The sequence below is a fragment of the Mustela nigripes genome, chromosome 2, assembly GCF_022355385.1.
Source record: "Mustela nigripes isolate SB6536 chromosome 2, MUSNIG.SB6536, whole genome shotgun sequence".
Lineage (NCBI taxonomy): Eukaryota > Metazoa > Chordata > Mammalia > Carnivora > Mustelidae > Mustela > Mustela nigripes.
In genome coordinates this window covers 19133077-19149052 of record NC_081558.1, presented here as the reverse complement: position 1 = coordinate 19149052, position 15976 = coordinate 19133077, and the positions used below count along the sequence as shown (strand labels likewise).

The 15976-nt window shown below is 59.4% G+C and overlaps 2 protein-coding genes across 6 annotated transcripts; one reads left to right on the top strand and one right to left on the bottom strand.

The window, feature by feature from the left end:
- Window positions 1-446: 446 nt before the first annotated feature.
- MST1 (macrophage stimulating 1) lies at window positions 447-5150 on the top strand. Of its 3 annotated transcripts, none has more exons than XM_059389748.1 (18): window positions 451-565; window positions 1221-1368; window positions 1442-1554; window positions 1632-1746; window positions 1835-1971; window positions 2046-2166; window positions 2304-2422; window positions 2599-2767; window positions 2953-3083; window positions 3166-3268; window positions 3421-3557; window positions 3645-3680; window positions 3763-3883; window positions 4022-4099; window positions 4232-4378; window positions 4461-4567; window positions 4648-4787; window positions 4916-5150. In XM_059389748.1, exons 1-18 carry the CDS (start codon window positions 514-516, stop codon window positions 5075-5077), a joined length of 2136 nt encoding a protein of 711 aa, XP_059245731.1. In that variant the 5' UTR covers window positions 451-513; the 3' UTR covers window positions 5078-5150. The 3 variants fall into 3 exon arrangements, with proteins under 3 accessions (XP_059245732.1, XP_059245731.1, XP_059245730.1); XM_059389747.1 differs by having other exon boundaries at window positions 457-565; window positions 4654-4787; XM_059389749.1 differs by lacking the exon at window positions 2953-3083 and having other exon boundaries at window positions 447-565; window positions 2046-2162.
- Window positions 5151-5571: 421 nt separating this feature from the next.
- On the bottom strand, window positions 5572-14319 carry APEH (acylaminoacyl-peptide hydrolase). 3 transcript variants are annotated; one of them, XM_059389743.1, is made up of 22 exons: window positions 14216-14319; window positions 14008-14140; window positions 13342-13468; window positions 12847-12940; window positions 12672-12747; window positions 12420-12583; window positions 12151-12288; window positions 11963-12054; window positions 11840-11880; window positions 11635-11756; window positions 11234-11294; window positions 9939-10036; window positions 9239-9290; window positions 8315-8403; window positions 7719-7857; window positions 7176-7259; window positions 7017-7097; window positions 6627-6715; window positions 6328-6518; window positions 6113-6215; window positions 5916-6022; window positions 5572-5824 (listed from the first exon to the last, which is right to left on the bottom strand). In XM_059389743.1, the coding sequence occupies exons 1-22, from the start codon at window positions 14225-14227 to the stop codon at window positions 5719-5721; spliced, it is 2199 nt and encodes a 732-aa protein (XP_059245726.1). In that variant the 5' UTR covers window positions 14228-14319; the 3' UTR covers window positions 5572-5718. The 3 variants fall into 3 exon arrangements, with proteins under 3 accessions (XP_059245726.1, XP_059245727.1, XP_059245728.1); XM_059389744.1 differs by lacking the exon at window positions 14216-14319 and having other exon boundaries at window positions 13266-13468; window positions 14008-14136; XM_059389745.1 differs by lacking the exon at window positions 6328-6518 and having other exon boundaries at window positions 5734-5824.
- Between the last annotated feature and the right edge of the window lie 1657 nt (window positions 14320-15976).

Here is a 15976-nt window from a genome sequence, read left to right as displayed (position 1 = left end):
CTACCACGGGTGTGGGCTGACTTGCCTACAGCTGGGGCTGATAAGCCAGCAGAAGGGGCAGGCTGCTTTGAGGCTGGGTCAGGCAACATTTGCCACTTTACAGGGAAAAGCTGAGGCTTAGAAAAGATTAGTATCACACCACCCAGCGGCTGGAACCCAAGCCTCTGACACCAATCATCTCCACACCACTCTTCTCTTCAGAATGACGTAGGCTACAGAGGGTCTCCAACCCCACTCCAAGGCACATCAAGTGTTCCCACTGAACACCTGCCCACTACACAGGGCAGGGGCTGTGCCAGGGTGAGGGCCCTTGCATTTCACCAAGGGGGCCTGAGGCCTGGATCTACCCCCATTGTGGCCACTGGATCTTAGGTCAGGCTCCAGTAGGCCTCTAGTGGGGGCGGGAGTGTGGGGGTGGGGGTGGAGGCAGAGCCACCCAATCCCGCAGCGACAGGTTTCACAACTTCCCGGTTAGGGCTGTGGTGGGTCACAGTGCAACCTCCAGCTAGGAGCATGGGGTGGCTCCCACTCCTGCTGCTTCTGACGCAGTGCTCAGAGGTCCCTGGTGAGTGCCCCCCACCCTGATCCCCATTTGCCTTCAGGAAGGTGTCATCCCTGGGCCCATCCTGCTATTCAAGGCAGGTGCTCTGTTTTCTACTGGTCATGGAGCAAAGAGTGTTCTTGGCTTCTTGTGCAGAGTGGGGCAGCCCCAGGAATACATAGAGACACTGCCTATTCTGGCCTGTGTTAGAATGTTTGCTGTAGCACGAGGCAGTGTGGGAACTGCATAGATGCACGCACACATGCAGGCAGTTACCCTAATGAGCCTAATCTAAGCTTCTAACCTAGCATATGCCCCAGTGCTGATGGAAGGCCAGACTCGGAGGCAGAATGCCTGGGTTGGGTATTCTGTACATGGGCTCCCACTAGGGGGCGCCGGCTGTGTAATAGGACAGCTCTGAGCCTTAAGGCGTTCTCAGCTGAGGGATGAAATTGGCTCCTTAGGGCAAGCACCATCACCCACCGCTCTCAATATAGTGCAGGTTTTAGACCTGGGCTTAGTGCCTTGCCCAGTAAACATGACCATTGGTGGTAACCACTATGTCTGGGCTTCTCCCACTCTGTACAGGGTCCATCTCAGAGGCCTTGTAGCTTTAATCCCCTGAATGAAGTGTGGATTGCCGAAATCAATGTACTGACATGCATGCCCACCCCCGCAGGGCAGCGCTCGCCCCTGAATGACTTCCAGGTGCTCCGGGGTACAGAACTGCAACATCTGCGACACACGGTGGGGCCTGGTCCTTGGCAAGAGGATGTGGCTGATGCTGAGGAGTGTGCAGGGCGCTGCGGGCCCCTACTGGATTGCAGGTGAGTAACCGCAGGACGTAGATAAGATCGGGTGGCAGGTGAACCTGGGCGACCCTGTGCCTCGTCCTCCCAGGGCCTTCCACTACAATGTGAGCAGCCACGGTTGCCAGCTGTTGCCATGGACCCAGTACTCACCCTATACACAGCTGCAACGTTCGGGGCGCTGTGACCTCTTCCAAAAGAAAAGTAAGTGGCTGTGGAGAACGTAGGCCAGGGATAGGGCACGGAGGCCTCAGGCCGTGTTGACAACGGGTCTCTTCCAGACTACGTGCGAACCTGCATCATGGACAATGGGGTCAAGTACCGGGGCACAGTGGCCATCACCACTGGCGGCCTACCCTGCCAGCACTGGAGCCAAAGATTCCCCAATGACCACAAGTAAGACAGACACCTCCCCTCTGTCCCTGCCCGGCCCTGCGCCTGCCCCCAACCCCAGCACGCACTCAACTGCTGCTGTCTTCCCCAGGTACACTCCCACACTCCGGAACGGCTTGGAGGAGAACTTCTGTCGTAACCCTGACCGGGACCCCGGAGGTCCCTGGTGCTACACGACAGACCCTGCAGTGCGCTTCCAGAGCTGTGGCATCAAGTCCTGCCGGGAGGGTAAGCGGCTCTGGGTCAAGACTGAAGGAACATGCCCACGCCCGTCTACGAGCCCACCGGCCTTGTCTTTGCAGCCGCTTGCGTTTGGTGCAATGGCGAGGATTATCGCGGCGCAGTGGACCGCACCGAGTCTGGACGCGAGTGTCAGCGCTGGGACCTGCAGCGTCCGCACGCGCACCCCTTTGAGCCCGGCAAGTGCGTGTAGGCGAGCTCCGCATCGCGGGGCCGGGCTAGGGGAGGGCCCAGGACTCCAAGGGCGGAACCCGGGATACTGCAGGGGCCACACTGGTCCTGAGCGCCAGGGCCTTGTTCGCGCCCCGCTGCGCACCCAGGTTCCTTGACAAAGATCTGGACGACAACTATTGCCGGAATCCTGATGGGTCCGAGCGGCCCTGGTGCTATACCACGGACCCACTGGTGGAGCGAGAGTTCTGCGACATCCCCCGCTGCGGTAAGGCCCGAGGGCGGGGCCTGGGAGGACACCTGGGAAACGTGGGGGGGCGTGGCCTGCCTGCGGAGAGGGGAGGGACTGGGCGTGACCCGGCCGTGGGCCCCGGGGAGTTGGACTCCTCCTCCGCCCCAGCGGTGCTCTCAGCTCCCACTCGGGCTCTGTCCCGTCCATCCAAGGGTCCGAAGCACAGCCGCGTCAGGAGGCCACGACTCTCAATTGCTTCCGCGGGAAGGGCGAGGGCTACCGGGGCACGGCCAACACCACCGCCGCGGGCGTGCCTTGCCAGCGGTGGGACGCGCAGAACCCACATCGGCATCGTTTTGTTCCAGAGAAATACGCTTGCAAGTGAGGTGGCGGGCCGCCGCTGGGGGGCGTACCTTTGCAGCTGGAACATCTGGAGTGGGGTCCCGGGGCGGGGCTTGAAGGAAGGCGGGGTCGCGGGGGCAGGCAGAGGGAGGCGGGGCTCCAGCCCGAGGCTGGCTGGCTGGCGGGCTGGCCCCACCAAGAGCTGAGAGGAAGCACCTGCCCAGGGACCTTCGGGAAAACTTTTGCCGGAACCCCGACGGCTCTGAAGCGCCTTGGTGCTTTACGTCGCGGCCTGGCATGCGCGTGGCCTTCTGCTACCAGATCCCGCGCTGCGCCGACGACCTGCGGCCCGAAGGTAAGGCCCAAGCTGGGACTGGAAGCTTGGAGCCGAAGGGCTGGGGCGAGAACCCGCTAACTGCCGCCCCGGCCTGCCTCAGACTGCTACAACGGCGTGGGGGAGCGGTACCGCGGTTCGGTCAGCAGGACCCGCAAGGGCGTCGCTTGCCAGCACTGGTCTGCGGAGAAGCCGCACAAGCCGCAGTGAGTCGGTCCGCGCGCCCGACCCCTCCAGGACAAAGGCCACAGGCTCCCACCGGGCATATAGCCCTAGGGCGGCACGCCGTTGACTCTCCAACTGGAGCCCTGCGGGGATTGGGGATTACCCTGCTAGGACACAGTCCTCTCCCGCCCAGGTTCACACCCACCTCCGCCCCCGACGCGCACCTGGAGGAGAACTTTTGCCGGAACCCGGATAGGGATAGCCATGGGCCCTGGTGCTACACTACGGACCCTGGGACTCCGTTCGACTACTGTGCACTTCGGCGCTGCGGTAAGCCCCACACTCCCTCGGGGCCCGCCCCCTGCCTCCGCCTTTGAAGGCGGGCTTTCTCAACGCAGGTGAACTTGGTTCTTTCAGATGCTGACCAACCACCGTCCATCCTGGAGCCCCCAAGTATGCACTTGGGCCAGGGATGGGTTGGGACCTCTTGGGGGCCTCCATCCATCCAGTTTCCCGAGGCCCATCTATCCCCCAGACCAGGTGGTGTTTGAGAAGTGTGGCAAGAGGGTGACCCGCTCGCACCAGCAGCGCTCCAGGCTGCGTGTGGTGGGGGGCCAGCCTGGGAACTCGCCCTGGACAGTCAGCTTGCGCAATCGGTGAGGCACAACTACCTTTGCGCTTATGCCAAGGGAGGGGGAACCTGACCTGTCCCTGGCCTCAGGGGTCTTAGCCGAGAGATGGCAAGTCCAGCCTGTGTCCCAGAACTCACTGTTCCCTCCTAACCTCTACTCCAGGCAGGGCCAGCATTTCTGTGGGGGTTCCCTAGTGAAGGAGCAGTGGGTACTGACTGCCCGCCAGTGCTTCTCCTCCTGGTGAGCCTCCCCTGGGTATGGGGACCCCATCCCACCCCTCTGCCTTCATCGGCCCCTTAGCTACCTTTCCTAGGTGAGCCCTCGGGCAGCAGACTATGAGTCATGATTGATCTAGCAGAGCTTCTCCCCCAGCCATGTGCCTCTCATGGGCTATGAGGTGTGGTTGGGCACCCTGTTCCAGAACCCACAGCCGGGGGAGCCAGGCCTGCAGCAGGTCCCCGTGGCCAAGATGGTGTGCGGGCCCTCAGGCTCCCAGCTTGTTCTGCTCAAGCTGAAGAGGTGTGTGACAAGTCAAGAGGTGTGGGGGGTGGGGGCTGAGCTTTGTGGGCTTACATGCTGAGCACCCTCATTCCCATTAAAGACCCGTGACCCTGAACCAGCGAGTGGCCCTGATCTGCCTGCCCCCTGAGCGGTATGTGGTGCCTCCAGGCACCAAGTGTGAGATCGCAGGCTGGGGTGAGACCAAAGGTAAGAAAGAACACGGTGCAGGGGCAAGGACTACCCCAGGCCAGAAGGCCCTCTCCTCCTCCCCACTCTTATCACTATAGGTACAGGGAACAATGAAGTTCTAAATGTGGCCTCGCTGAACGTCATCTCCAACCAGGAATGTAATGTCAAGCACCGAGGACGTGTACGGGAGAATGAGATGTGCACTGAGGGACTTTTGGCACCTGTGGGTGCCTGTGAGGTCAGTGCTGGGGTACCCATTCTCAGCTCAAGGAGGGCTTGAGAACTGGAAAATGTACTACTTTATCCCCAAGGAGGCTAGTGTCTGCCTTGGCCCAGGGCGCCCTTACCAGTTCTTCCATCTACCAGGGTGACTACGGGGGCCCACTTGCCTGCTTTACCCATGACTGCTGGGTCCTGGAGGGAATTATAATCCCCAACCGAGTGTGCGCCCGGCCCCGATGGCCAGCCATCTTCATGCGCGTCTCTGTGTTTACGGACTGGATTCACAAGGTCATGCGGCTGGGCTAAGCCCAACTTCAATCCCATGTACTTTGGAGAGTACAGAGCCTCCTGTCAGACATAAAGCTGCCTCTCCTCTTTACACCTGTGCAGGGTGCTTCTTAGCCTCTGCTGGGAAATTAGTCGGTGTATGCCCTTGCTAGGGCCTCGGTGGCTCAAGGCTGGCACAGCTGGGCTGGTAGACCTCATATTAGGACTACTTTAGCCTGTAGGCGCTCTGGAAGGGCAGGTCCTCACTAGTTCCCTAGATAAACTGCTGGTAAGAGAACGGTGTTGTAGGACAGTTTCCTAACAGAAGGGGGCTGGAGCAGAGGGAGCTAGCCTAGTGAGATCCCAGTTGGCCTTGACAGGCAGCAGCTGAGCCTCCACTGTCCCCTCCCCCTCATCCTGCAGGTAGGTGAGGTCCTTAAAGTTACCATGCCCAGGGCCTATGGCACTCTGAACCCCAACGGGGAGGCTGGGTTTAGGGATGGCTTGGTACAAAGTACCAGCAGGAACCAGACTCTGTGTCCTCATTTATTATGACCATATAGCCTGCATTCCTTTGCTCACCCATCCAGGAAGTCCAGAGCCCAGGAATCCTCGTGCCGATCTGCCAGACCCTGGGGCTCTCCAAGAGGGAAGCTCACGCTCATGCAGGGAACGGGGCTTCAGCTGCCCAAGTGCGCGTGCAGCCAGAGCACAGCATTCATGAAGCTGTCTGACTCCACCTCCACTTCTGAAAGTGCGTGGGTGCTTTTGGGATAGAGCAGGAGCCTGTAGTGGTTGTAGTGGTGATGTTTAAGGCTGGAGGGTTCTCCCCTGCTCACCTGCCCACCAGCTGCCGGGACTGTCCTGCTGCACTCACCTAACAGGCACGTTCCGGGCTTTGAGGGCACGGTAATACTCCATGCCCTGCTTGAAGGGCACACGCCGGTCCTCCTGGCCCAGCATCAGGAGCAGCGGGGTCTTCACCTGGGCAGGGGCAGGTGGGGAGTGGTCGTGAGCTGGGCCCTCAGGCTCTGGACAGACTGGCAGCATCCAGACAGGGGGAGGGCCACCTACCTGAGGGGTATACTTGATGGGGGACTTGTCCAGCATCTCGGCCCACACGCTGAGGTCTGGCAGGCAGTCGCTGCTGTAGGGGAACCCAGCCTCCACCACGCACCTGCAAGAGAAGGCACTGAAGCTGCCCCAAGAGCCCTGGATTCTGCGGGGGCTTCGTTGGTGGGGGACCAAGGCAACCCAGAGAAGGGCAGGCGCCTGCGGAGCACACCCACCAGTCAGGGATGTCGGTGGAGCCCATCATGGAGGCGATGTTGATCACAGGGTTCCTCGCCACACAGGCACCATATGTCTCAGGGTACTGACCAATCAGGTGGCAGGAGAGGAAGCCACCGTGGGAACCACCCATAAGAGCCACTCGGTCAGCGTCAAAGTGTTCTTCCTGGAGCACCTGCTCTACTGCGAACTACAGGGTGGGGCAGAGCGTGCTGTAGCCAGCTGCCTCTCCATCCCCGAATGGAACACACCCCGATGGTTACCCTCCAGCCGGCCCAGAAGCCCCAGTCCCTGCTACCTGGACATCCTTCACATCCTGATGGCCCACGTTGCCGGGAAGGGAGAGGATGCTGTCCTGGCCAAAACCCGTGGAACCACGGTAGTTCACTGGAGGCCAAGGAAGAACCAGGCAGGGTGGTTGGTGACGTGCCTGGCCCCATGGTCGCACTTTCAACCCGCGTGAAGCAGGCCTTGGAGCCGGCTGCTCCACAGACTGTCGAGGCACCGGGCCAAGAGATTTGAGGCTGTTGTCCCATGACCACAGCACCCTCTGCGTGGAAGTCCCTGGTAATAGCTGCCAGGTCTGGGCTGTATACAGGCCTAGAGACTTAGGTGGCACCTGTGGCGCCTGTCCCACCCTCTCCCCCCCAACACAGCTCACCACTGCAGCAGGGCCCTGCTCACTCACCCAGGAGTACCGCAAAACCCATCTTGCAAAGCATGGCTGGGAAGAGCATCCAGGCAGTGACAAAGGATGAATGGGGCCCCCCTGCAGACATGGAGCAGAGAGTGAGAGCCAGCTAGGATGGGTAGTGGGAGGGCAGCAGACCTTAGACCAGATGCCTACCATGGGGCATGACCACCATGGGCACTTGGGTCTTATCGGGAGGGTTGCTGGGCTGCAGAAGAATTGCTTCGAAGTCCAGGCCAGCTGCAGGGAGAAAGCAGGAGTCAGCAGAGCCAGAGCCGCTGCCCAGGGGGCTTTCCCAGCCAAAGCCTGAGCTGTAGCTGTAGGTCTGGGGCTAACGTCTGAAAGAAAGATCTGGTCAAGGTAGCCTGCACCAAGACACCCCAGGAGGCTCCTACTCCTGTCCTAACTGGGGAGTCCCACTCTGTCAGGACAGCATTCTGGGTGAGGTGTGATGGTCAGAGGCCTCAAGTAAGGTGGTGTGTTTGGGTCTTGGTTTCCCCACCACAGAGCATTTGGCCTGGTGATGCCCAGCTCCGATTCCCAGAGTAGGCACCCACATACCCCATACCCAGACACTACTCCCCATGAACATGCACCCCGGAGAACCCCATGAGAGAACCCCCAGAGGCACAGAAGGTGGCCACAGATGCTGTGTGCTGGGGAACTTGGGACGTGTCTCTCTGCCCCAGCCCAGCTCACCATACTGAACGTTCTCTTGCTCTGGGGGTGGTTGCAGTACCCGGATGGCCCAGGAGATGTCGGGAATAGGCTCGGCCTCCTCCAGGGACACCCATAATACTTCATGCTCCTTCCCTGCAGGAGGCAGGAACCCAACTTTCTGCCAAGGGGAAAGAGCGTGTCATAGGTGGCCTGGCTGCCTCCCTGCCCTTCCACCTCTGCCAGAGTGGGAGGCGGGCAGCTCTCACTCTGCTGGGCCTTCTACCCACCTCCGGAGCATACATCATAGACTCCTGTTGTGAGCTGGTGTGTGCACAGGCACTGAACACATGAACACGCACCCTGTCCTCCTGAGCTTTTAGGCTCTGCTATCTCTTTATGCTCCCTTCTGCTGGAGGACCAGGCACTTTCCCAGGCACCCCATTCTTTATAGAGCAGACCTACACCAGGTAGCTCCTCTCCATGGGTGCCAAACCCTTGTGGATCATGCCGGGCTGGGCCCGCGTCTTGGCCTCCCACACACTGACCAGCCCCAGTCAGACGCAGGCCAGCTCCCTGACCTGGGGAGCTCGGCCTGCAGAGAACCCTCACCAGGTTTGGGGCCCAGCAATACTCACCAGACTTGGGGGCAGGCTGGGCGTGGAGAACTGTGCCACCATGAGGTCCTGGTCAATTGTGAGGAGCTTCCAGCTTCCACCTGACCCCCCTGGAGAAGGCAGATGCCACCACCTTTCCCACCCGCTCCCTGCATGGCCAGAGTCCCAGGCTGGTGGCTCTACGCCAGGGCGCCCCTTTCACTCTGAGAAGCAAATGAACACCCACAAAAAGACTGCCACAAACACCCCACTGCATGCAGCCCTGGGTGAGCCTCCTGCTGAGTCCCTTGTTCAGCAGATGCCAACAAAGCCCAGGGACTGAAAACCCAGGGCCATGGCAAACCGCCATGTTATGTCCATGCACGACTTTATGACAATAGTCTGCTGGGGAGGGGGGCACAGCTAGGCCTTAGGGGATTGGAGTGGTGCTGGTTTTGGGCCATGGGATTCATGGAGATTCTCCAGCATGGATGTATGTACAGTTTAGCAACAATACTCTGGGATCTTTGTGGAGGAAGGACTACAGTTAGGGCAGGCAGAGGACTCAAAAGATGTTTTAGGGGCAAAATCACAGGCCCAAATAAGAGGCAGATGAGCGAGCCAACACAGGGTTTCTCAGGGGCCCTCGGATAGCAGAGCTGCCTCTGCCTGAGGTTTGGGAGGTCGGGGAAGGATGACTCTGGCAGATCTCAGCAAGAGAAAATTTTGTAGGTTTGAGAAGCAGGGGGTATGCTGAGGCAGGGCCAGGATGTGCAGAGCAGAGTGGAGTAGGGGAGGCAATCTGCTGGCTGGGAAGGTCCTGCATGGTCAGGGTCCTTGCGAGATGCAGTAAAGGCTGCGGGACAGTCAGTGGTGCAGAGTGGCCAAGGGTGCCACTACTGCCCCATGTGCCGGAGCTCCAGTCCCTCCCCTGGCCTGGCTGGGCTGCTCCCCAGCCCTGCTCACCAGCTGTCAGGGAGGTCACACTGCCCATCTGAGTGTCCACAACGAACAGGTCCTAAAGCAGAGGGGGAGACACATGTGGCACCACATCCGAGAGCCCTATAGGCCCCTCCCCCCACCTGCTCTTTGCCCTTTTAGGGACCCCTGGGTCAGGCCAGGGCTATGAGCCACTATGACAATGGCTCCTCAGTTGCCAATGGTAGTGGTCTGGAGGCCTGGACTCAAATCCCAGCCCCATCGCCACTTGCAGAGGGACCCCAGGCAAGACAGGGAATGCCTCTGAGCCCCCGAGCTAGTGTGAGGAACAAATGATCTCACACTCAAAGAAAAAGCTTGGCATACTGTAGGTGTCCCTATCCAATCCCTAGGAGGAAGCCTCTGTCCTATCTCCATCAGCCCCCCATATAGTGTTCGGGGGCCTACCGAGGGGCAGTCCCCTGACCCCCAACTGGAAATGCCTGGGAGGAAGGGGAATTGCACCCCTGCATCAGGAGAAAAGGCCAAGGGCTCCGCTGTGGGGCACCAGGCCAGGCAGGCAGCCAGGCTCCTCAAGAAAGAGTCCAGGACAGGGGCAGAGGGCCCAAAGGAGCTTGTAAGACCTTGGGGCTGGGCATTACACCAGCAGTGTGCACAGGCTACACCCTAGGCCCAGGGCTCCTGGAGGTTGATCAGTGGGGCTGTGTCTTAACATGGGGCTCCTTACCTGCCGGCTCCGCTGAGCTGAGTCAAAAACCACTCTCTGGCTGTCAGCCGACCAGCATCCCAAAGGCAGAAGGCTGCAATAGATCCCAGAGAAGTTCTCTGCAAAGATAGGAGGGCTGAGGCCACGTGCAGCAGTGGAGGTGTGGGAGGTCAAGCCTATGAGGAAGGCTGGTCTGCTGGGAAACTCCCTCCAGGGCCCCTGTAACTGTGACAAAATGACAGTCTACACATGGGTGGGGGGACCTAAATGATGAAGAGCTGCCTGAAGAGGGGGCTGGGGAAGAGGCCTCTGAGGGCCCGGGAGAGGCAAAGCTCAAGCGCTTCTGAGAGAAACCATTGCTGCTTGGAAGAAATGCACTGGCTCTCCTATGAGCTTCTCTCATTGAGACCCTGGTAGGCACCGAGTGCTGTAACCAAGGCAACACCTGTCTGTCTGTCCCTTATGGTGCTCAGCAGAGTGTCTGGCAGAGAGGGCTGAATAGGTACCATTCATTTAACCCTCACTACAATGCTATCAAGAAGACAAGGGCTAACACCTCCCACAGATAATAAATGGACGCTCAGGGAGGTAAGGATGCCATCCAAGGACACACGGCTGATAAGGAACAGCTGGGATTCAGACCAGGTCCCCACCACTGCATCCCTGCATCTCTGAAGATAAACAGGCCATGACTTTTCCATTGGACCCCTGGAGCTGGCCAGGTGGCCTGAAAAAAAAGAGAATGGCCTGAAAAAAGAGACCTCATGTCCTTGGGATGGTCCAGGATCCCAAATAGAGTGGTGAGCACTTGAGACTATGACCGGAACTTCTCAGCCAAGAGCCACTCTCACCCAGAGATTCCACTGACTCAAAGGCTTAGATGGGACAAACACTTGGGTGGTGACTGGGAGTGGGACAATGCAGCACCCTCGAGCTCGGAGCCTTTCAAGTAGGACATTCCAACCTAGTGTGCTTTCTAAGACCCGTTGGAGCAGGGGTTTCAACCAGCCACCGGAAGCACGAGATCCAACCAGGAGCTGCAGCACGGGGAGGACACCATCTAAACCCCCTGCCAGCTTGGGCCACTCTGATCTCAGCTCTGGTCCAAATGACTTCCTCCTCTCAGAACTGTCCCCTGTGGTGAGGGCCCCGTTCCCTGCACAGGCTGGGCCTGGAGCTGGCCCAGCAGGGAGGGACACTTCAGAAAGAACCCAGGACAGAAGAGCCGAGGCAGCTGGCCTGGCAGAGGGGCTAACAGATGGCAGGAAAACAGAACTGCAGGCTCCACTGTACCCAAGCGGAGACATGCCTCTTACCTCCCAGCTGCCGAGGCACGACATCCACTACCACTGAGGTGACCTTGGTATACCAATCATACTGCAAGAGAACACACTGGTCAGGCCCACCGGGGGACTGGCGGTGTCCTCGGGGCACAGAGTTCTGTATCCATCTTCTTCTCAGACAGCCCTGGGGAGCCTCAGAGGAGGGGAGCAAGTGAGGCAAGCCTGATGTATTTCCTTTCTGATGACCTGGACAGATGTCCGAAGGGGCCTGTGACTCCCAAGGAGCTCTTCTTGGCCTAGGACCAATGCTCTTGTGACTGCCGGCTATTTCCCACCCCACATAGAGCCTGACCACGGGCAGGTGAGAAGCAAAGAGAGCTCCCATCCACCATCCCTTCCTTGGGCTGACCACTCCACGCCTTCCTCCAGCTCACCAGACACAGCTGGCTACACTGATGATGGGGGACCAGAGATGGGTACCGCAGGTAGACGATGCGACACTGGTCTGGGCTCAGGCGGGGAGAAGACACAGCCAGAGAGTCATCTGAGAGAAGCTCTAGACCAGACGAAAATGTGAGCACCGTGCAGCTGGCAGGGCCAGCATATGTCAGCAAAGCACAGGGGGCCACCAGCACTTACCACACTGACCGCCAGTGAGGTCCACATAGTACAGGGCTGACCTGGAACCACCAGAGAGACACTCAGCTTCAGAGCCAGCTGGAGCTGCAAGGCCCCCTCCCCGGCCCCACCCTGCTTCCTCACCTGCGATTGCTGCAGAAGCGGATGCCCAGCCGGAAGGGCTCATGCCACCAGCCTACAAACACCACGCCTGTGTCTCCAGGGGCCCAGAATGCCTGTAACCCAAACCCCGGAGCAAGGGTGAACAAGGGGCAGCAGCTCAAGCTGGGCTCCCAGACTCCAGGAGTGAGGCAGGCCGAGTCAGTGCTAACCTGTCCAGGGGACACATTGTCAGGGACCCCCTCAAGCACAGAGATGTTGCCGCTCTCGATGTCCAGCACGCAGAGCACAGGAGTGCTTTTGGAAACCATGTTTTCTCCCCAGTCTTCATAAAACACAAACTGATCCCCCTAAGAACACAAGATACTCAGTGTCCAGCCTGTCTTACCTCCCCAGTTCTGACAGTCATGATATGGGCAGGGAGCACTGAGCCCTAGGCTGCCCAGAAGGGGCTTTATGGACTGGCTATAAACATTAGCACCTTGATGGCCTGGTCTGGTTTCTTCGGCCTGGTCATCTCATCATCACTGCCGCTGATGTCCAAGGCTTTTGTCTGAAAGAAGGACTCAGCCTTTGGGCGCCTCTTCTCTGCCACATATAACAAGTGTGTCTCCGAGTGTGACCAGGACAAGCAGCCAAAGCAGTCTGGGTGTAAGGAAGGCTCATCAGGGGGAGCCCTGGGCTCCGGCTGCCCCTCCTGTCCACCCTGTCTGCTCACCAGCCAGCTGCCTACCATCCTCGTACACAAGCCCATGTTTCTCCAGCACCGACAGGTTGAAGCTCTTGAGCTTCCGGTTCTTCTCCCACACCTGAGGACATCTGGGCATCAGGTTACCTGCCCCCCAACAGAGCCTCATCTGTGGGACTGAGCCCCCAGTCACCCATCGCCTGGTCCCATGCAGACTCACTTCCAGGAACTGCTTCTCCTCCCCAGGGCTCGTGCCTCCAGCTTTGCGCAGCACAGCTTTCATGGTGCCTGAAGGAGAGTCTCTGCTCAGCAGCCTGAGGAAGACATGGGGTAGCAGGTCATGGTCATAAACCACAGTCCCATCCTACCCCCTTCCTGGCCGCAACCTCCTAGACAAGATTCTTGAGACTGGTCCACATCTGCCCCTGCAGCCCCTGTAGCTCTGTTACGGCAGCTGGCCTTGCCTCTCCTGCCTGGGGAAGAGGCTCTACACTCCCCAGCCTTCCTGAAGCTCCACAGGCTCTAGTCCACGCCCAAGTTTGGACAAAGCCTCCAGTGCTTATCAGGCCATGTCTATAGAGAACACATGAGTTCCCAAGGGGCAAGAACCTGGCTCCTGGCCTCCCTTCAGGGCCCTACCTGCACCAAGGCACATGGATGGCAGGGCTTGCAGACAGCTGTGGCCTTGCCCACAAGCTTCTTCCCTCAAACTTACTCCCCCCGGGTCTCCACACTGTTGCCCGCCGGCCCTGAGAACACCACTGAGTCCCCATCATGGAACACCAGGTACTGGCGGCAGAATCGAATGTTCTCCATGCGTTCCAGGTCCCTCTGGGTCCACTCTGTGAGGAGAGGCATGAGACTTAATTTGAGTTGACCAGTACCAGCATAGGCTCCTCTCAGCCCCTCAAGAGGAAGGCCCAGCCCACCTTCCCAGTCTGTCTTGATATTCTGGAAGCAGGATGGACAACACTTAGTAACAACTCAAGTCTAGGCCTGAGCTGATGGCATGTCAGAGAAAAACTACTATTCTGCTCCTAGCACCCACCCCCATCCTAGAACTTGAGGGGAGCCAGGCACCTGTAGGGGATATGGTGAGGGGTGAGCCTACAAGGCCCACGCCGTATATCCCAGTCTGAATTCTACTCCCCCATCTTCAACTCGTGCACTCAAGGGCACCACGCCACAGCGCACCGAGCAGCGTCCCCCATACGGGGTCCTCTGAGGGGTGCACCCTCCCACACCACTTTCTCCAAGCCCCGTCCTCCTCCACACACTCGGGCGCACCGTCAAGCAGCAAACCCTCCACATCTCCCTCCTCTCCACGCGTGCGCACGGCTCCGGAACGGGCCCGCCCCTCGATTCCCCTCCATCCACACACCGGTGTGCACCGTCCGGTAGCGGCCCCCGTACTGCGTGATGACATCCGGGCCCAGGCAGGCGGCGCTCAGCGTGGGCTGGCGGCTAAGGCCCCGGTACAGCGCCGCCGCCTCCTCGGGCTCATTCAGCAGCACCTGCGCAGGGGACACACCAGGGTCAGGCCCGGCCCGGCCTGCAAGGACCACGGGCACCGCGGGCCGAGCCCTCACCTGGCGCTCCATGGTACCTCTCGGCCGCCGGGGCGGGGCGGCGCGGGCTGGCGCCCGGAAGTGAGGCTCCGGGGGGAGGAGCCAGGAGCGGCCCACCTCCCTCCGCCCTTCGCGTTTGCAGCAGCAGCGCCGCGCCGCGGGAGGGGCGGGAGCTTCGACGAATGGGCGAGGACCCTAAGCGGAGGGGCGGGACCTCGACGGCGAGTAGGTGGGGCCTGTGAGGGAGCAATCAGAGTTTGGACCCGGGAGTCCGGGAGGCTTGGGGTCTGGGGCCTCGAGGGGAGGAATAGGCCTCTTCCGGGAGGACGGACTGGTCAGAGGGCAAGTCCCAGGCCTGGTGCTGGGAGGAGAGGCCATAGGGTATCCGAGGAGAGGGGCTTGTTCTAGGAAATGGAATACAGGATCGATCTCTGGGTGCGCGAGGCCTGTGACCGATGACGTGGCCCGCGTGGGAAGGAGGCGAGGCCTGAGACGGGAACAGCCAGTGAAGTGAAAAGCTGGGTCGGCCGGGAATGGACCCTAAGAAGGACGCGGCCTGGGAGGGGGGCAGATCAATGGATCTTTGAATATAGGGGCGGGGTGGGGCGGGGACGGAGCCGGAAGAAACGGCGTTGAGGGCGTGGCCCAGAAAGACTGGGTAGGAGCCGAAGCTTGCCCCAACAGGCATCACCTGCAGACCTGTGGCTGACCCGTTGGCTCCCTTCTTGTCCATTACGAGGCATACATCCACCAGCAGGTGCCAGTCCCTGCCCTGGAGGGGCTCCGAGGCAGATGGGAAGAGGAGCGCAGAGCCCTGGGTAGCTGGGCAAAGAAGGGCGGATGCTGCGCTCTGAGGGTGTTGCCTGGGCTTATCGGCCACCAGGCCTACCCCAAGAGCTATCTGACCCTGCAGCCCTCAACTGCCCTGTTCAGTGGCACCTTGCTGGGGATCGTAAGTTAGTAGGTTTCTGCTTGCCTCTCCAGGCCTCGTCCAAAGCTCTTGCGTGCAGAGGGTCTCACGGAGTCAGGCTCTACTAGAATCAAAGAGCTCCCTGTGGACAGGAGAACCTGGGCAGGCAGGCTGACTCCCTCGGTGTCCCACAGTGGCACAGAACTGAGTGGCTGTGATGGCAGGGAAGGGCAGGAGAGACTAGGCACCAGTCAGGCTAGCAGGGGTGTCCCTTACTTCATAGACCCAGAGCCTGGCTGGTCTTCCACACCTTTCTGACCTGAGCAGAAAGGATGACCACAGCCACCAATCTGAGCAAAAAGGTTGGAAACTAAGATATTCATCACAGCATTGCATATTGTATTAAGGAAAACCAGGACCATGGTGCTCGGCCTTCAGTGTGTGTACTGCAGACTGGCTACAAAACTTATCGTGCAGCTGCCTGGAAGCCGCATATTGGAGGATAAACACCTAATTACGTGGGATGAACATGTAGAAATAAACAGAAGGCTAGGAAACAGAGGGTACTGCACCTTCTGACTTCTGTTTAAAATGAAAAAGGAAAATACAGGAAGGAAGGCCCTACGTCAAGTTACGAACTCTGCAGGAACGTCAGAGGTGAAGCTGATACTCTTTCCTTTATCTGCGTCTTAAAAATCTTCTGGCAGCTCTGGGTTACTTTGATAAGGAGGTTCTCCTATCCTTTTGGGGAACGACTAAGGTCTGGCAGCCTCCCAAGAGTTCACGGATTGAAGTAGACACAGTCGGGTAGACAGGTGTAGTGCTTGTGGAAAGCACCAGGGGGCAGCACCTGCTCACTGGCTCACCAGGAA